The sequence below is a fragment of the Desmodus rotundus genome, chromosome 4 (genome assembly GCF_022682495.2).
Source record: "Desmodus rotundus isolate HL8 chromosome 4, HLdesRot8A.1, whole genome shotgun sequence".
NCBI lineage: Eukaryota > Metazoa > Chordata > Mammalia > Chiroptera > Phyllostomidae > Desmodus > Desmodus rotundus.
The window spans coordinates 14,487,448-14,508,173 of NC_071390.1; the positions used below are offsets into that span (position 1 = coordinate 14,487,448).

General features: G+C 40.5%; 1 protein-coding gene and 1 long non-coding RNA gene across 6 annotated transcripts in view; one reads left to right on the forward strand and one right to left on the reverse strand.

Moving 5' to 3' along the window:
• The first annotated feature begins 225 nt into the window (after positions 1-225).
• Positions 226-17,010, forward strand: LOC123479242 (uncharacterized). Its single transcript, XR_006654794.3, has 3 exons — positions 226-397; positions 12,522-12,611; positions 14,751-17,010. It is a non-coding gene; the product is annotated as an uncharacterized lncRNA (long non-coding RNA).
• A 1,019-nt stretch (positions 17,011-18,029) lies between these two features.
• The window catches only part of SHOC2 (SHOC2 leucine rich repeat scaffold protein), a 72,479-nt gene continuing 69,782 nt past the window's right edge, over positions 18,030-20,726 (reverse strand). For all 5 annotated transcript variants that reach the window (XM_024555629.3, XM_053922143.1, XM_053922144.2 and 2 more), the window contains one exon: positions 18,030-20,090. In XM_024555629.3, coding sequence (XP_024411397.1) covers positions 19,882-20,090 — 209 coding nt within the window. In that variant the 3' untranslated portion in view covers positions 18,030-19,881. The remainder of the gene's footprint in view (positions 20,091-20,726) is intronic.

A 20,726-nucleotide genomic window follows, 5' to 3' on the forward strand; every position in this document is an offset into this window, starting at 1 on the left:
GGTCCAGCGCCAGCGCCCCGCGCCGGACCCAGGGGAGCGCTGCCTCCCTAGAGGGACCGGCCGTTCGGAGAAGTGGGTACGGGGAGCGAGGGGTTTAAGGAGCGTGCCCGGGGAGTGGGGAGCGGCCCCTGCTGGGAATAGGCAGAGCAGCTACGGGCCGGCTCAGCAGAAATAAGCAGGCACCCGGGAATGTCCCCATCGAGCTGGGTCCTGGAGGAAAGGGGTTGGGAACCTCAACCCGAAACTGGAAAAGCAGCCAGCGATGCGGGTCGTCCCTAAAGCAGTCCCGCCCCGAGCCCGGCCGCCCTCAAGTGTAAGTGCTCCAGGAGGCCGGGGAGAGTGGAGTCCTGGTGAGGAAGGAAGGCACAGGTTCGGATCGACCCTTTGGGGAGGAACGGTAAGCGCCTCCCGGGGAGAAGCCTCTGCCAGAGTTCAGAGCTACTCTTTGGGGGTAGGTGACCACGTGTCGTCCCAGCCGCCGAGCTGTCTGCGGAACGGGAGCGGTAGGAAGTCTGGACAGCTCCCCCTCTGTGCGGTGGGGATGGGGTCCGGGAGGCGAAGGCCTAGCGCCGCGACAGAGCGAGGGCGCACTGACACCTGCTGGCCGCTCCCCGTCACCGCGGGGAAGGTACCCGCTTTCTACCCCCGCCCCTGCAGTCCTTTGCCTAAAGCGCCTTCTATCGCAGACAAGTTTGGGTGGGCCCGAGCTCAGGAGAGTAGGACCCCGATTTTATATTGCACCATCATGTTACAGAAATCTTTCGAGAGAACACACTTTTTTATGTTTACCCCCAGCAGGAGCGGGGCTTTGTCTAATGAAGTCACACCAGGAAGGGCTCAGCAGGCATCAGAGCCCACGACTGGCACCCACCCTGGACTGGCAAAGCCCACGCTCCCTGCAGATCAGCCAGGCGTGGATCCCGCCTGGAAGCTCAGCTGTGAACCATTGTTGCAGCGGGAAAGCTAGACTCCACCCCCCACCACGCCCCCAGTCTAGATGCACACACACCATCTCTTAGTAAGAGGAGGTGCTGGCCAAGAGGAGAGAGATTTTCTGTGTACTCTCCGATAGGAATAACACCGAGTGGGGTGAATTGCTTGTTTTTCTCTGTATGTTAGATGTCCCATCATAAATACTATTGTGCTATTTGCAGTTTTCAAGTAAGCAGCAGGCAGTTTACGGGTAAGGCCCAGGAGGGTAGGGAGTGTCAGCAGAAAAGAGATTAGACCTAAAGAAAAGTTCTTATTTAAGGATCCACTATACCAAATAACTCTTGCAGTCACCTCAGCTGGAAGTTCTGAGGATTGAACAGAACACCTCAGCCCAGCAGGATGCAGGCTGAGGTCTGGCAGGGGGCTGAGGACTAGTAATTCAAGACCTTGAACCGGAGCTGATGATAGTTATTGAGGCTGCTGCTCTTGATGTAGTCACAAAATCTACTAACGTACTTTCAAAGTTCTTCACCCCTGTCTTTATCTCCCAGTCTTTGCTGGGGAAGGGAGAGGGTGGACTCCCCCCTCCTCTCTTATTATGAGGAGTCTCTCTCAACCTCTCTTCTGAACAATCTAAAGAAGGCTGAACAGGCACAATTCCCTCCCTCTGTTGAGTCCATCATTTCCCATCTCCTGCTCCGATCTCAGCTCCGAGTCTCTTGGCAGGGGCAGAAACTTTGCACTAGGCTCCGTTGGAGATGTGGTTACACTCGTATTTGCAGACGTCAAGTATAAATGCTGAGAGAGACAAAAACCAAAGGCTGTGGCAATCGGGGGGTTCACCATAGTGTTGGTAGCTCTCAGTAGGACCGGGTACCGGGAAGCCCCGCTGCCCCACTCCGCACCAGTCGCTACCACGCTGCTCTCCTTCCTGTCTCGCTTCAGAAGCAAAAGGGGAAATGAAAACAGAGACCACAGTGCTTTTTTCTCTTGAAATCTCTGCTACTACTGTGCATGACACCTCTTGTCAGATTTTTTAAATGCTTCCCAAACAGCCAATTGGTCTGTTAATTCCTGGGCTTGGAGTCTTTCCTCCTACAATGGAAACAGGCTTTTCAAGGGTCTAGGCTAATACACAATGTTGGTGTGCACCGTGTCCAGGGCCGCATACAGAGTCCCCTTAGAGGCAGAGTTCCTCTTGTCATGCGCCCCTCATTACCAAAGGCTCTGCCTCCTTAGTTTGACACACAGGGTCAGAATCTCTGAGCTCTAAAAAGCTACTGGGCACGACTGTTTGTGCTAGAAGCTCTAGGCTACGCTAGCCTAGTGAGACAGCACTGAGCAGCGACACGCACGAGGCAGCAGCTCTCCACCAGGCCTGTACATCAGCACTGCCTGGAGAGGTTCAACACACCAGTGTTTCGCCAGGGGAAGCGTGATTCAAGCCGGACGAATCGCAGTGGGCAGCAGTCTGGTATTCCAACAGAGCTCCTGGGGAGAAGCTCACAAGCACACGGCTGAAGGCTCACTGCACTAAGCAATACCTCAGTGGAGGGCAGGGAGAGGGTTCAAATGGCCTGGAGATGTTTATCAGGCCAGGGATCTGACAGGCAGAACAAACAGGGGAGAGCCCGTGTAAACACGAGTTGCCTCTCCCAGCCTGACAAAGAGTCAGGTCTGGGCACACAGACAGAGGTCCATTATTATTTCTACTGGTAATAAAACTAAATACACCCTGTGTGGCTCAGCTGATTGGAAAGCCATCCCATAAACCGAAAGGTCACCGTTTCGCTCCCTGGTCAGTTCACATACCTAGGTTGTGGGTTTGATCCCCAGTTGGGGCACATAGGGGAGGCTACCAATTGATATTTCTCTTTCATATGTCTCTCTCTCCCTCCCTGCCCCCCTCCCACCCCCTCTCCCTTCCTCTCTCTCTAAAAGCAATGAAAAAAAATGTCCTCAGGTGAGAATACATACATACATAAATACACACATACTATGTATTAGCACTGACTCCCTGTCAGGCACGATGCTGAGCAGTTTATGTACCAGGTATTTTATGTTGTTCCCAAAACCACCCTAGCATGCAGCTGTCATTGCCAGCGTTTGCAGGTGGGGAGGACAAGGCTCTGAGGGACTAGGAGATTGTCCAGCTAGTAAGCAGCAGGGGCAGACCCGAACCCCATGTTTCCTGACTGTAAGCCCAACAAGGTTTCTAATTCCTTTTCTGAGGATCTCCGCCCTCTGCCACAGTGACGAAGGGGAACCAGCAAGAGGGTCATCAGGAGTGAGAGTGGTGACAAGCTGGCAGATCCTCCCTGAACTCCTGTGCTCCCCGCCCATTCATGGCTACTGGGGCAAAACAGTGTAGGACAAGACGTGTTCTTCTTTTTACTCCATACACGATGCCCGCTGCGTTGGAGGAAGCATCGGACACAGCAGTTCCCGATGGCCAGCCTGCTGGACAGTGAGCACTACGCCAACTGGCTGTGCAGCCGAGATTGCCGGCCGCCCGGCAACTGGAGGGAGCAGCCACCCCCTCTCCTCTTTCCTGCACAGCTTAGGTGAATCCTCACTGCACTAGCTCACCTGTTCCTTCTGTACAGGTTCCTTTTGGTGGTCTAGTAAGAGGAAAAGGACTGTCCTGTCTGCCTTTGTATTCCCAGGGCATACCTAAACCAGGTTTATTAACGATCAAACTTCTGGAACCTACCCCTTGGAGATTCACCAGGACTGGGACTTAAGACGTTTACCTGTATTTTTAACAAATACTTGAGTAATTCCATAAATACCAAAATGTAAGGTGTGTCGGCATAGATACTTGACAAACGTCTGTGTGACGAATGAATGACTTAGTGAATGAATGGATACTTACAATTAAGTTACCCAAGAGGGAAGATGCCAGGGAGAAGGTGGCTGAGATGGTTTGCACTTCATTCCGAAACTAGGATTTAGTTCAGGAATCCTAACTAGCTCAGGGACACAGGTACGGAATTCTCATTCTCTATCTCTGTATATGTCTAAGTACCTATCTATTTTTTTCCTAAAAGGAATATATAAGTATTGGGAGTTACTGTATTTATAACTGTTAGCTAAACAATTTACCCATAAGTGAAAACTGCTTAAACTAAATAATCTGTTTGTTCTGGAACTATATCTGCAATTAAAGAGTCAGGCAAAATGACACCAAAATACAACCTGACTTTAAAATGAGTGAGGAACTGGGTTAGTGACGGTATTAATAGCTTACTTTTGTTTGGGGATTTTTGTGGGGTTGTTTTTTTCTTTGAAGACTAAGAAGAAACGACACGCCCCATCAGCTTGGACTCCCAGGCTGTGATATACAACCCTCACAAACAGTAGTTCACACACACACAGGCTTAAACACACACTCACCCCTCGGAACACAGTGACCACGTGGGGAACACCATGTTCACACAGCCGTCCATGCCGCGCACGCAGCTGGAAGCCAACATCTGTCAAGTTGCTGTGTTGCTGACACCGAGGCACGAGGCAGTCACGAGGAAAAAAATCTGTTGCTTCCTTTGAGCCCTGATTTAATTCCTCCACTTTCTTGTACCTGTGCCGGAGCCCTTGGAACCACATTGTTACTGGAGGGGGAGTTAAGCCAAAAGAAAAGTGTGGACTCTGAGACCGTCGTGGTAGGAACTGCTTTATCTACCACCAGCCGTGTTTCTCATCTCTGACAGCCAGGTCAATCCTGCCATACTCACAAAAACAAGCGAGAAGTCCTGCCACCCCTTCATCAAAGAGATTCTAAAGTGCCAGCCCATTCTGCCCCAGCCTGGAAGACAGACTCAGCCAGGTGTCTTCCGTCTCTGGCCAAGACCAAATGGCAGCAGTCCATGCCAGCATGCTCTCGCCCTTCAGGATGCCAAGAAAGGCTGGGCTGCCCTGTGGCTCTTTGCTGCAGCCCAACCCGGCAGGACACGTTTGTTCCCACCAAAATGTGGTTACTGAGGGCTGTGCACATGCACAAACCTCACTGTCACCTCCGCAGTCCTCCAGGTTGGTCCTCACAAGTAAGTGTCCCTTCCCCCCACATCCAGGGGAAGTATCTTGCCTGCTGTGTCCAGAAGCATAACAAGGAAAAGCATGGCTTGAAACACTCGTGGTGAGTGAGGGCTATTTGTTCTCAGGAAAACAGGTGAGCCAGATCCACTGGCCCATGGGTACAAAGGAGATCACTGTCACCCACATTAACTAATAACTCTTAAACTAACATCCCGTTCATCTAATTAGGTAAGGTGACTCACCCTTCACATTTACTCAAGGAAACCAAGGAGACATGGTGCCTGACACACACACACACACACACACACACACACACACACACTCACTCTCACACATACAGTATTTAAGAGGTGGTCAGGTTATCACTGCTCCCTAGAAGTGATTTTTCCCCCATTGTCCTTGGTTAATGACAAAAGTACATGCTCTTCTTTCCTAAAGGGTCTCCTGCCAGGAGGCATTAGAGTGAAGTCATTAGGGGTCTGGGCTTTGGAGTAAAATAGATAAACCTGGGTTCTGGTGCTCCTTCTGACCCTTAAAAACTATGAACTCAATTTCCGGACTTCCATTTCCTCATATGGACATGGGAAAAACACTTGTCCCCACCTCATGCACACTCTTAAATGAAGATTAAGTGAGCAAATACATGGAAAATACATAACACAGTGTTTGGTATTTAATAGGTACTCATTATGTACTAGGAATATTTGTTTATTTGGCAACACTTTCTCCTTTATTAATTTGAATTTTCCTCAGACATGCAAATAGATTCTAAAATTGCTCTATCAAAGTTTGACAGCTAATAAATTAGCATGAGAAATAAGATTTCTCATGCTAATGTAAAACAAAATAAAAGTGGGAAAATATGGCTTTAATAGGCATTTATTTGTTTGTGAACAGCAAAGAAGGGGAGGGGCGGAAGTCAAAGGTTTTTGATCTGTTCATAAGGATACACATGCAGTTACTTACATTATCAGCTACCAAACAAGAGGCACAAAATCAATGAAGTTCAGAGAACCAAGAAAACGGCACTTATAGGAGAACCCTCCCAACAGGGCCACTGAGAACTAAAATTTGTGAGGGCTGAAAACTGGGAATTATCTTTGGGTACTTTTAAAGCAGGATTTCCGTCTATGTGCTGATCGTGAGTCAGACGTGGGCCAGACTGGAGGTGTAGAAAGAGCCAAGAGAAGAGAGTCGCAGGATCTTAAAGCTGATGGCACTTTAGTAAGTACGGCAAACAGGGTGATGCTGTTTCTGGAGGCTTTGCTTTTTGCAAAAGAAAGCCCAACTAAAACTGGCTAAAATAGAACAAAAAATGGATTAATTCCCATAAACGAAAAACAGTTCAAGCCCGGGGCAGAGTTGCCTTTGGACAAGGCTGATGCTGAGGCTTAAACGCTCTCACTGATTTCTTTTCATCTCTTTGCCAGTGGAGGAAAGAAAGTATTGAGCAAATGCACAGCGAGCGATAGATGTGAGGAACCACGGGGCCCTCCAAAATGCCTATGAGAAAGAAGCTGCCTTGGTTTCCCCAGCACTCCAAATTCCAGACTTCATTGCTATAGAGCTGAGAGAGACCTCTTTTATTCTGAGATTCCAGAACCCACAGAACTGCTTCCCCTTCTCACTTCAGTCTATTGAAGTTTCTCCTCTGTGCAAACAGAATGCTTGACCAAGATGAATGTTAGAGCTGTAATTTCACAAAAATTATTTATTGATCATCTACAGTGAACCAGACTGAGTGCTAGACACTGTTGTGAATAATCACCAAGACTTCCTACTGCCTGGGAAGTAAGTCTCTGAGAGGGGTCTTTTTCCACTGACCTTATGTATACTCAAAGTTTTAAATAAAATAATTGAGGTTTTTAAAGAACACCAAATATTTCCAGTGATGATGGCACTCCAGGATCAGGCACTAAAGCATTCCTGTAGCCAATCAGGAAGAAATAAAAGATACATTTTTAAAAGCATACCCATTCTCAGCATCAAACAAGGAGAAACCTGTCACAGCTTCTCTCACTAATTACACCTAAAACAACTGGAAAGAATTCAAAAAGTAACTACTTAAATAGTAAACAGTAGCAGATTTCTAGTTCAATTCCATTATGGTCTGAGAACATATTTGTATGATTTCTATTCTTTTTTTTTCCCCATTACCATTTATCCCCCCATGCCCTCTCCACCTCCACCTGTCTCCCACCCCCAGATTTTTATTCTTTTAAATTTGTGTAGGCGTGTTTTATGACCCAGGATGTGGTTTTGGTGATTGTTCTGTGTGAGCCTGGGAAGAGAGGATGTATCCTGTTGGATGAAGTAGTCTATAGATGTCAGTTAGATCCGGCTGACTGATGGCGTTGAGTTCAACTACGCTTACTGATTTTCTGACTGCTGGATCTGTCCATTGCAGGTAGAGGGGAATGGAAATTTCCGATTATAATAGTGGATGGATTTCCCTGTAGTCAGTTCCGTCAGTTTGCGCCTCACGTATCTTGGTGCTCTGTTAGGCACCTACACATTAAGAATTATGTCTTTTTAGAGATATGACCTCTTTAAAAATGTTGCGATGCTCCTTTATCTCCAATAGTTTTCCTTGCTCTGAAGTTTGCTTTATCTTCAATTAATACAGCTACTCCAACTTTCATTAGTGTTAGCGTGGTACATCTTTCTCCATCCTTGTTTTTAATCTGTATGTTTTTATATTTAATGTTTCTTCTAGGCCTTGTTTACCTACTGTGCCAATCTCTTAATTGGTGTATTTAAAACATTGATACCTAAAGTGATCATTAATATAGTTGGATTAATACCTAGCTTCTCTATATAAATTTGGCTTTTTTGTCTTCCCTACTTTTCTTGCCAGTTTTGAATTGAGTATATGACTCCATTTTCTCTCCTCTCTTAGCATATTAAGTATATGCTTTAACTTTTGTTAGTGGTTGCCCTAGAGTTTGCAATATACATTTACAACTAATCCCAGTCCGTTCTCAAATAACCGCTACATCACTTCATGGGTAGAGCAAGCACTTCACAATAGTGTTTGCGATTCCTCTCCATCCCCTATAACACTGCTGTCATTTACTTCACTTATACATAATCTGTAATCACTGACTACATTATTACCATTTTGAAGAATTTGTTAGATCAGTTAAGAAAAATGCTCTTATTTTACTTTCATGTAATGCTCTTCCTTTCTTTATGTACCGTGGATTAAGATTCTGACCAATATAATTCTCCTCTCTTTAGAACTTCTTTTAGCAATTATTAGAAGGCAGGTCAGGTCCACTGGTGACAAATTCCCTACATTTTCATTCACATGAGAAGGTATTTCTCTTTCTAAATGAGAATTTCATAGGGTATAGAACTTTCAGATTTCTCTCTCTCAACACAAAATACTTCACTCTTTTTGCATGATCTCAAAAACAAGTCTGACATAATTGTTCTCCTCACTTCTCCATAGGGTAGGTTTTTCCTTCTTGCTTCCTTCAAGATTTTAAAAATCTTTTTAATATATCTTTCTTTTCTGCCATTTGGATATGCTAGGCCTAGGTATAGATTTAAGGATCTTTATCATGCTTGGTGTTCTCTGAGCTCCCTGGATCTGTAGTTAGGTGTCTGGCATTGAATTTAGGAAATTCTGAGTCATTATTGCTCTAATACTTGTTTTCAAATATTGTAAGAACTCTCTCCTCCTTGTGGTATTCCTATTACACATAAACCTTTTGTAATTATCCCATAGTTCTTGGGTATTGTCTCCCCGCCACTCCCCTGGTCTTTTTTTCTTTTTCATTTGGGAAATGTACGTATCTTCAAGCTCACTGATTCCTTCCTCAACCATGTCACCTACTAATGAGCTCATCAAAGGCATTATTCATTTCTGTCACTTTTGTTTCTTAGAATTTCCATCTCTGCGCTCTCACCTCTATATTTTTGCATGTTCTTTTGTTTAGAGCCTTCAGCATATTGTTATTTTAACTTCCTGGTCTGGGAATTCTAGCATCCCTGCAATATCTAGTCTGGTCCTGATGGTGCTCTGTCTCTTCAAGCTAAGTTCTGCATACACCCCCCAACCCGCCCCCCCACCCCGGCTCTTTAATGTGTCCTGTAACTTTTTGTTGAAAGCTAATGGTGAGGCATTGGGTAAAAGTAACTGACATAAATAGCACTTCGGTGATGTGGTCATCAGACAGATGTGTTCCATTGCCCTGTGAGTGGGTGTGTCTTCTAGTGAGCTTGGGCTCCTGGGCTGTGACCGAAAAATAAATACTTCCTAGTTTTCCCCTCTTCAGTGGGACAGGAAGACTGGTGTTGGATATTTCCATCCGCTCACATGGAATGCTAGAGGGGCCTGCAGTTTGGGTATTGCTCTTCCCCCAAGTCAGTTAGGCTTCAATAAAACCCCAGCAGGTGAGGCGCTTCTCGTGAGGACGGGACTTGTTAAGAACAAAAATGGTCTCCGTGTATTTCAAAATAGCTGCTTTTTCTTCTCTCCATGCTGGAAGAATAAAGATTGTTCGACAGTCTTCACTGTGAGAAACTGCTAGAGCTCCTGGAGGTAAAAACTCAAAAAGCGTGGGGGACCCCTGCAGTCTGTGCCACCAGTTTTTAACTCAAAGGCTGGTTCCAACTGAGCCACCAGGAATTCGTCCATTATGGTTTAGGCTTTCCTGGCACTGGTTACATGAAGGGCTGTGCTCATGGGTTTCTGCTCTGGTGGCTGTGACTCTCTGTAACTGCCTCTCTTTCCAATTTGGGGGGCAGCATTTGCCTTGTGACCTCAAATCTCTGACAAGTAGTCCATATGCTTTCTTTGAACTCCTAACTCTAAAGTCACCAATCCTTGACTTTGTCCAAAACAAAAATTCTATTAAATAATTCACTTGTAATCAACATGAAAAAATACACAAAAATCGCAACAGGTACGTATATAAATTATACCTTATAGACTTAATAGCCTTAAGTCTAGCACTTAGTTTGTGGCTTGTATCTGGCATTTGTTTTAAGAGGATCAGAAGGAAAGAAGTGTAGAATTCAATCTAAATTTTCAGATTTGTGCTTGTTACAATATATGGTTTTTCCAAGTTATAGATTCTTAGTGGAGGAAAAGTTGTTTGATCTGGCTTTCACCTGGTTAACCTGTTTTAATGAAGGCTCCACTTACGAGGCTTCTACCTGGTTCACACATGTCCGTCAGAGCAGTAGAAATGATGTGGTTTGGATGGGGAGGCCAGACAGTGCAGAAGCAAGAACACTGACTAAGGAGTCAGAAGACCTAGGCTCTAGTTCACTGTTGACGCGGTACTGCATCCCATTCAATTACCCTGGATATCTCCGCATCTTGAAAAGAGACAATGAAGTCAGATTTACATAAAAACGGACGAGACAGCAAGGAAAACTGAAATTAGCTTAGTTACTTAAAATAATATACAACTGATCCTTAAAAACAAAACAAAAAACCTAAATAGAACCAAAACCAGTAAGTGGGAAAAATGATTACCAAGGGTGTCAAGTCTTTAAAGGTACCAAAGTAGCCCGAGTCCTTAACAATCCTCAAAAAAATGCATAGCCCACGCCAATTCCAGGGACCGAAATTTTCAGTGTTTTCCAATTTACTCCTGAACAAATAATAGTATATAAAAGTTATTAAATAACTGCCAAAGATCTTGGGTATAAACAAACTCTTGAACTTAGAACTTGGAAGAATTATTTGTGTATTTTAGAATGGTGTAATTTTTTAAAAGCTGTTATTTACGACATGGTATTCCAATGTGTTTGAAAAGCTGGAGAAATGTAATCTCTAAGAAGAGCGTGTACAGGTGAGAGAAGTAAACCTTATTACTCAGGTATCTACAATGACACCTAATTAATGCAGTGACTACTTATGCCCTGGGAAAAGTAACAGGATTAGTTATTATGATGTACAAGCAGAAAAGTAGAAACATTTTGCTTTTAGTTTTCATCTGCAACCCAAGTAGGAGTTACTCATAATTCTTGATGTTGTTTGGAAGTTGCTATCAAAGGCCAGAATGTGCCGATGATTTGCATTTAAGCTGATGTTCACAGAAAAAAGTCACCAACATTTTTAAATAAACTGGTAATCATTCGAAACCCAGGCTCATCCATTACTCTTCATGTTAATATTTTATTCTCCATAAACCAAAGTCTGTCAGTACTTTTTTTAAAAGGCAACGAATATTCTCAATTGCCTCAGGATGGCCATTATTAAGCAGTTAACAGGAGGTGCTTTGGAGGATAGAAAAGTTGAACTCTGAACGAAATCAGCTATTCTTAATTTTTTAGAAGTAGATTACTCAAATAGGTGTGCAATTCATTGGACTGTTGGACTGCGACCTCCTCAATGGCAAAAAATTATCTACGGTGTTTGACTATATATGTTTAAGATACATGATAAACATTATAGTGTGTGTTTGGCTATATAAAAGTCAAGATATATGATAAACATTATTTTGCACTAAGAAATAGTGCTAGTTAAAAAGCGTATTATTGGTAACAAATAATAAAATTCAGAAAATACAATGAATTTTTGTTGATCCAAAATCAACAAAGACAGGAACTTCTTTACAAACCAATCACTGCCTGACTTAAAACACAAAATTCACGTCATTTGTTTTCAGCATTATAGTTTGACTTTCTTTCTCCCATACTCATACATTCGTAAGTATGTATTCACATAAACATCTATCTCTACACTTTGGAAACTAAAAGGCTAATTCCAAGCATTCTGAATGCTACTTCAGTCATACCAAATTTGCACACTTAGATGCTTAAACACTGTGCATTCGAACTCTCTAAGATATAAATAACATTAAAATTAGGTTTTCTAACTAGTTTTCAAAGTTACTGATAAAAACTAAAAAAAAATCCAAGCATTCAGATTCTTCTCTCTCATCTCAACAGGAAAATTTAAAGTAACCATATATGTGGCCTGTCTGGAAAAAGTCCAGCCATTGTTAATATAAGGAAAATGGTTTGTACAACCTTGATGAACCTGGCAGCCAAGGAGAGTGGACTGGAATGCACGTGCGTGAACAATAACAACTTCACTGCACTTGTCAGTGGAGGCGGTAGACGCCATTGAGTGAGCATGGCATTCAAGATGACTGAGCAAGTAGAGCAACAAATCTGCATCAAATTTTGCATTAAGCTTGAACATTCCTCTGCAGAAACTATTTGGATAATTCAGAAGGTCACAGCTATGGGCAACTGGTGATTGGCAGCTTCATCTCAACTGTGCTCACTCATGCATCGCATCTGGTGCAGAATTTTTTGGTGAAACGTCAAATCACCCAGGTGACTCAGCCCCACTACAGCCCAGATTTGGTGTCCTGTGACTTCTGGCTTTTCCCAAAATTAAAATCACCTTTGAAAGGGAAGAGATTTCAGAGGGTCAGTGAGATTCAGGAAAACACGGCAGGGCAGCTGATGGCGATCATGAGGACTGTGAGAGGCCCCAGAACGCCTACTTTGGAGGGGACTGGGGTGTCACTGTCCTGTGCACAGCGTTTCTTGTATCTTCAATAAATGTCTCTTTTTCATAGTACACGGCTGGATACTGTCTGGATTGACCTCGTATTCGACAAGATGGTATCTTTATGAAGATTTGGACATTCACACTGCCTAACTTGAAGGTAGTATTTATAATATATACTAACTCTCCCATTAGATGATGTTCTTATAATTTGAAGGAGAAATTATTAACCAATTTTTTTAAATTTCGGTAAAAAAAACAGTATCAGCTGATAGCTTAACAAGTCATTCAACATGTAATCACTTAAATTTAATCTAAATATTTTATAATGGTGTTCTTCTCAAGTCGGAATTTTTGTACCCCTCCCAAATATAGACATTTTCTTCCTAGGCCTGATTTTTGCTAACAGGGCTGAGACCATGAAAACCCAGTTCTTCAGCAGACCAGCTCAGCCAGTGTTGTTCAAGGATGGGTTAAAATCAAATGCGTAGGGGACTGAGCCAGTTATATCAAATCTGTCCTATAAGGTTAACTACAGAGTTAAATACCAAAAAGGTGAAAGACCACCATAAATCAGTTGAATAATTAGACTATGGAAAAGGGCAAACAGAATTTTTTTAAATGAAGAAAACTCGGTTCTATCTTTAGGTGACATTTCTAGAGATAAGATTTAAGGAACTCAAATGTAGGAAAGAATATAATTAATCATGTAAGAATTATTGGAAAGACCATGAAGAGCTGCCCCTAACAATCCTCATCTGGCACCTTCCACCCAGGTCTTTGGGGAAATTAAATTGCACGCAGGCCCAACGGGAACAAACGCTTGGTGTAACCTCGATCTCAGTTTCGGGGCTGAAGACTAATTATAAAGAAAGAGTAGCTATAAACTAGGAACACCGCCCAACATGCTTTTTTGATGACAGATGTTTTGTATCTACACCAATGTAATAGTCACCAGCCACATATGGTTACTGAGAACTTGATGTGATCAGTGTAACTGAGAAATTTTTATGTAACTTTAATCTGAATTTTAAAAAGCCACATGTGGCTAGTTAGTGGCAACCATTTTTTATAGGGCAGATCCTAGACAAATAGGTGAAATAGGTGTGGAAAATGGTATTGAAGCAGAATATCCTGAGGTTAGAAAAACTGAACTCAATGAACTTGGCTAGTCTATTTATCAAGGATATTTCTTGTTTCCCTTCCAGTTGTATTGTAGCTACTTCTCAGTCTCTGCAGGCTCTTCCCGACCTCCACAAGTTAAATGTTGATCAGGATTCCACCCTACAAGATTCCATCCCTTTCCCATTCCACCTGCTGTCCGTAGAAAATTCTTGCTTCAGTTATAATCTATATGCTGGATCGTGTTTCCCAGTCGCTTGCTTGACATCTCCAACTGATGTCCTGCAGTCACTAGAACACACCCTCTCCCGACACCCAACCTCAAAGAACCGGGTCCTGCTGTAAATTTCCATAGTTCAGCAAATACACCAGAGGCTTAAACCATAATTTTGGGAGTAACCTTTGATTCTGTAACTCATCTTTTCCAATCAGCCACAAGGTCTTACTAATACCTCTTCCAAAGGCTCCTCTGAATGTGCATTTCCTTCCATCCCCACTGATAAAACCCCAATCACAGCCATTGTTCTCTCTCACCTGGATTGCTCCAACAGGCTCCCACCCGGCTGCCGCTTGATCTCTAGTTTTGATTTCCTTCAACACATTCTTCTCAAGGTTGCCACTGATTTTTTAAAAACACACATCAAAGAATGTTAAAAGATGAAAATTAATCAAGGTGTGCACAGGACTCGTATCTGTTACCTTCCCTGATACGTTTTCTGCAGCCAAAATTAAATAGTTCCCACTGGATGGATGAGTTCTCTTTTATAGCTTTTGTTCTCATGAAACATTTAAAAACACAAATACTGTTATTAGTATCACAACTTTTTCCTTGGAATCCTGTACTTAATTTCCACCTTTTGTTACCACAACATCTAAAACAGCAGAGAGGATGCTATGAAAGTTACAACACAAAAAGCATTTTCTTCATGAAGGCTAAGAGAATGGGCTCTGATAATTTAATGTCTCCATTACAGGTCAGCCTTCACTTTAGAATATACTCATTATGTATTCTAATAGTTTAAACCACCCCCCTGCCCTAGTTCTGGACTTTATAAACAGAAAATATAAAAAATATAAGTAACTATATTGAAGGTCACTACTATGTATTTCGTCTCATCTTCTGTGCACTATTTTTCTACACCTTACGCATGGCCTTTGTTGGTTTAATGTTTTCCAGATTAACTGATCGTGAAGTCATCGCTCTTAGTTCCACATTTTTATGGTTCAACGACGTGGCAAAGATTTCATGTGCGACTTCAGTTACTTCCAGCATTGGAAAATTCTTTAAAAGTCTCAACGGCACTCATTTACAAATACATTATTTATATTGAATACCTTACAATAGAATGACTAAAAAAGAAAGATAATTTTTATATAGCCAAAATAACTAACAATTCAAGTTAAAAGCACATTTTCCGAAGGCTGTTTATACCTTTTAGCCTTGAATCACGTAACTCAAAATGGCTAAGTACGTACCGCAGCACAAAACCTCTTAAACATCAGCAGAAGTTTGATCTTCACTAGGAGAAAAGTCAAAACTGTTACATGTTGTTTTTAGATATTATCGTTTTTATAGAGTTCAATCTGTGCCTTGTGAACCGCGTACTGTGCAAATTACCATAGAGCTAATTAAAAACAAGTTCTAGCATGTAAATCAAAATATAATCAAAGGATACTCTTCATCATATGAAATACTGTTACATTCTTATTTAGCCTTTACAACATTCTGAACTGATGATTTCTGAGGTAAGAAAGCCACTAAATGAGGAAAATTTACACATTAGTATACTACTCTACTACAAACAAATATTAAGCGATATGAGCCAGACACAGTCCCTTTGGTGGCTGACACCAGGTTTTAAGTGCTAGCTAGATGAACAGACTTACTAAAGGATAATTTTTACAAAATCATGAAAAGAAAATGGTATTAACAACCATTGTGAATGTTATTTGTATAGAAGCCTGATCAGGCCAGTGGAAGGTTAAATTCTCCACATAAAAAGTACCAGTAGTGATAAAAAGTACATTATATAACATAACGAAATATAAATAATGGCCACTGATAGAGTACCTAAGACTCTAATTAGGTTAAGTAAGACAACTTTTCATAGTACCTGTGTCATATAAAATGCATATAATGTCATTTAAATATTATTCATTTATTATTAGGATTGTTAGGCTGGAGCTCTTATAATCTGCATGAAGATCAAACTTCCCTATTATTAGCCCACTAGCACCACTGTGCAATTGAGGGAGGAAATGGCCCTTCCTTAAGACTCTTCCGTCTCTCAGAAATTTGACAAGATACACTGATTTCTGTTAGAACAAGGCACTTTATTGCCATCTGCTGAGGACTTTCACAAGAAATATACACATCCATGACGTGATTTGTATGCCCAGGATGCCCCCTAACATGCGGCGGTGGGGTACTCTGCACAACCCGCAAAACCTGTACATGCTGCCTCGTCTGTACTACTCTCCATAGTGGACACCACTCCTCCTACCAAACTTAAAACTCCCCAATCCGAGACACGGTAAACTACTTCCCAGTTGAAGTCCTGACACTAACAAGTATTTACATTAAAAAGTTTATATTTAGAATGTATAATGTCAGCAGGATAATTAGCAAGTGTGTAAAGAGAAAGTTCTTTTAAGGATAATAATGACCAACTTCAATTTTAAAAGTTAAAAATCACCCCCCAAAACACTTATTTGTATTTTAATTTATATTTCAAAGTTTAAAATAAACCCATAAATGTTTCCTTAGTGTTATCAGCTTTAGAAGGCATTCTGTTCAATAACAAAGTATTGATAACTATTTTATAAAATACTCTCGTAATACTTTATTAATCTAATAACATTCAAGATATTCCCTTAGATACCAAATCAATGTCGGAACTCTACAGATTCAAATTCTCAGAGATCTGATAATCATCCAAATATTGTCACATTTTCCAATGGCCCAAATTGGCTCTTGAGAGCTAAACTAACCAAAAGAATAAAGCAAGAAAAACGTTTTAGCGAAGACATTTGGTATACTACCTTATCCTCTAGTATAGGAAGAAGGAAGTCTTTCTTTACAAGTTCTTCTATTTTTGGATTGTGCCATTTGCTTTTACTAAGCGTAATCATGCAAGAGTAATCATATTTCCTGGTTTTCCAGGGACAGTTCTGATGTATGGTTGTTGGCCCAATATAACTATCAATTATACCCCTTTATCAGTTATATCCCTTTCCATTTCAAAGGGTCCCATTTTATATGCTTTAACCACAACCCATTCTTATTGATAAACAATTACAAATCCTGCAAGCTGAAATGTGGATTCGATACACATGGCTTAGCAATAACTGAGATGAAAAGTAAAAGTTATAACAAAGGTATTGGAGAAAGACTAGATAAATTGGGATGTATAAATTTATCCATTTTAAATGATTCAGACTTTACAAGATAAATTAGAAATATGCAATTACATTGTGAACTTATTCCAATTGCATCACCCATCTTTTAATATAAGTACAAAGAAATGTTTTATGTGTATTTTCTCCTCCAAAAGTTTCTATTTTTTACCACTTTCATTTGTATCCATCCAGTCCATAAGTTACTTAGGATCTTCCCCTTCTTTCTGTATGAAATAATCATTTGGGATTTAAATAGTAGTAAACCACCTCAGGAGGACTGTTTGACATAATTATTGCTGTTTTCCTACTCCCCAGGGTGGGGCAAAAGTAGGTTTACAGTTGTGAGTACATAAAAGTTTATTCTTGTATTAATATTTATTAATTATTGTATATTTTCCATATGCACAACTGTAAACCTACTTTTGCCCCACCTTGTAGATTAACAAAAGGCCAAGTTTAGAGCAATGTCACATTCTATGACATTTTTTTAAAAGTTACTGCACCTCATGGAGAAACTAACCTAATTTCTTTAAAAGACAATTTTTCTTTAAAAAGAAAAATTCTGGACACATTGAGTAGTCCTACTACAATTCAGGACAAGTATTAGCCCACATGTAGTCAACAATATCCCTTATATGCTAACTTCAATAGTAAATATCTTGATTTCACAAGGGTGTACCAATTAGAGTCCACTTTGGTTTCTTGTTAGAAGTAGTAAAAAAATTCACGGGCTCTTACATGGTGGTAGTCATACCCAGGACACATGTTTTATGCTTTGTAAAAAAAGTGTTATAACTCCTCAGCTATATATGATTTGCCTGTAACATCACTTCTACATGTAAGATTTTGATCATTTTGCATCTGTTACAGACCAATATAAGTGAAAGTAGGGGAACCAAAATGTTTAAAAAACTGTATTTTCATTTTTAAGAAACAATACCATATTAAAAAAAAGACATTAGGTTACTCCCTTTAAAATTCAAGTTCCATCATCTCAATTCATGAGCACACTTGGATATGGGATTTTCAAAAACCACACATACACACAAGCTCCAGGTAGAGCTGTAATAAACAAATTCCTTTTATAAACAAAATTTTAACAGAAAAGCCACAGTAGATGGAAAAAAAGAAGAAAGGATATTACTTGGTAAAATCCAGTGATATCTACAATAGTTTTACAGCACATATAAGCATTCTAGGGTTTTATATCTTCACCTGCCTTCAATTCCTTAGTTGCTCCTTAACAATTTGCCAATTACAAGTTCAGTTTCCAACTCAAACTTAGTCCTGATTTTGAGCACCAGGAAAAGCAAAACAACACTCAAAATTTCTATCTTTATATCATGGCCTTAATTCAAAAATGGTTTTATTTAAGACACAATGCCCATCTAAAAGGAAGTAAAAAAAGAAATCCAAGCAGCAACATGTAATTACACATAATAGCTATTCATTATATGGAAAGTGCTTTTAGGATGGTATCTAGAAAGCACTTGCTCTGTGAGTCTCTTCAAAACTCCAATCGACTGAGACTGACCCTACCAAAAGTCAGAGTACTGAATGAGGGGCACACGTAGACAACACTGCCAGCCTTAAAACAGTGAAGCAAAAGAAAACACACCAAAGAGCACGTGCACATCTTACAGAACTTCCACTGGACTACCAATGGCTTCTATGCAATGTGCCTCTTTTCCATAAGTGTATTAGCAACTACCAGGAAAGGAAAGATGAAATTAAAATCAATGGTACTGAACTGAATTGTTTGAAGCCAGTGCCCCACATGTGGGGAAAAGTGCATTTAGTTCAGCAGCAATACAGCACAGTGTGAAGATATTGTGCTTAGACGCAGATATTCCAGAGCTGAAAAGATGTACAAGGCAAGTCAAGATATAAAACCATAGTATACTGTTAAATAACCTTGGAACATACATATATTGCAGTGTTCAAAGAAAAACATTCATTTTCATTGTACAAGACTAGGGAGAAATCCTTAAAGTTACCTAATGTAGTTTATGATATAATAAATACATATCTATATAGCATTGTATATACATATATAGAATGTGTGTTTATGTGTATTTTTTGCCAAATTATTGTTATATTTTGTGGACCTGTAACTTTTAAGAATGAAACTTCCTTTGTATTTCCCCCCAAACTTAAGAAAAGACATTTGTACTAGAAAAGGTCTCGATGCCCTCCCTCCACCCACCCCAAAGACTCCTGTCAAATAGCAAACTATTTGATCTGAGAATCACAATTAAAGAAGTTCTAGAATTTCTGACTGTATCTTCAATTTGCCAGTTGTTTCAAAACACAAATATCTTTTAATATTTGAATCAGCTGATGCAAATTCTTTAGCAGATGATATAAACTCTAGATCTGACTGATTAAAACAGAGCAAATCAAAACAACAACAACAAAAATCCAGTGATTTACTCTGACTGTAAACAATATATAAAATTTAAATCTCAAATTTCAAAATAAGTTAAAGAAAAATTCTACCTTCAGGGCCTATAACACTATAAAGGTCTGACAATTGGTAAGGGGAAAATGCCTATGAAAAGTTGCAACAAAATTGTCTGCCCATTATATTTGCTAAGAGAAAGTATAACTATGCTACCTCTGCCCCTTAAATTTAATAAATTCATAATTTGTTTACAAATGTTTTAAGCAAACTGGCGTATCATATTACACAACAGAAAAACATCCAAGTTCAGCAAAGAAAACTTACATAAGCCTTTTGTACAGAATTAAAAAAAATCTAAATGGCTATGATTCCTCTATTAGCAGAAACACATAATGCAGTCTTTAGAAATCTGCCAAATATATCAATATCTACATAGATACAGATATAGATGTGAAAATTAATGGCAGTCTACTTTTGAACAGTGTGTGGGACCAGCAGATTTGTATCAGACCATGGCACGATATGGACCCTGCATCTTTAGGAACTGAATGATGAAAGAAGGACCCCCAGCAACAATCTGAGGTGGAAGGTGGCTGAGTGGACAGTTCTCAATACTCATGATTGAAAGCTTGCTGCAAAGAGCCAGCTCAAAGGGAAGGCTATGCAGGTTGGGGTTGTCATTCAAATACAGTTCTTCTAGGTTCTCCAGTGTACCTGTTTAAAAAAACCAAATCAATTATTATTTTTTAATTAGTTACTACTAAAAATTTTCAAAGGCATGATGCTATTCTGCACATTATATACACTGAAATATCCATTTCCTCTTACTTTCTTCTCCTAATTTTAAAACTCTCTACAACTGTGGATCTCAAACTTTGCTGCATGTTCAAATCAAGTGGGAAGATTTTGAAAACCCTAATAGCCAGGTCACACTCCATACCAATTACATCAGAATCTCTTCCTATGACTGGTGTTCAAGCTTGGAGAGGTATTTTGGAAACTCCAGAGGCAAGTCTGTTACACAGTCAGTACCTATAATCATTTTTTGTTGTAGACAATGTGACAATCTCTCTTATTAATACATTTCTCATGTGGAATGATTTTTGTTACTTGGTATAAATCTTTCACTAAGATAGTTACCACACACTTGGCAGTAAGCCAAAAATCAATTTATATAATCTTTTAAAAATTTTTCCTAGACTGTCTTAAGATACTCATACTTTCTAGGCAAATGTCTCCAGCAACTGCATGAAGCCAGCTGAATAAATATACTAGAAATAAAAGTGGAAAGTTACCTCATGTGTTGTCAATTTTTAAACTTCAAACTTTGTGTTATTTTATAGTGGTATG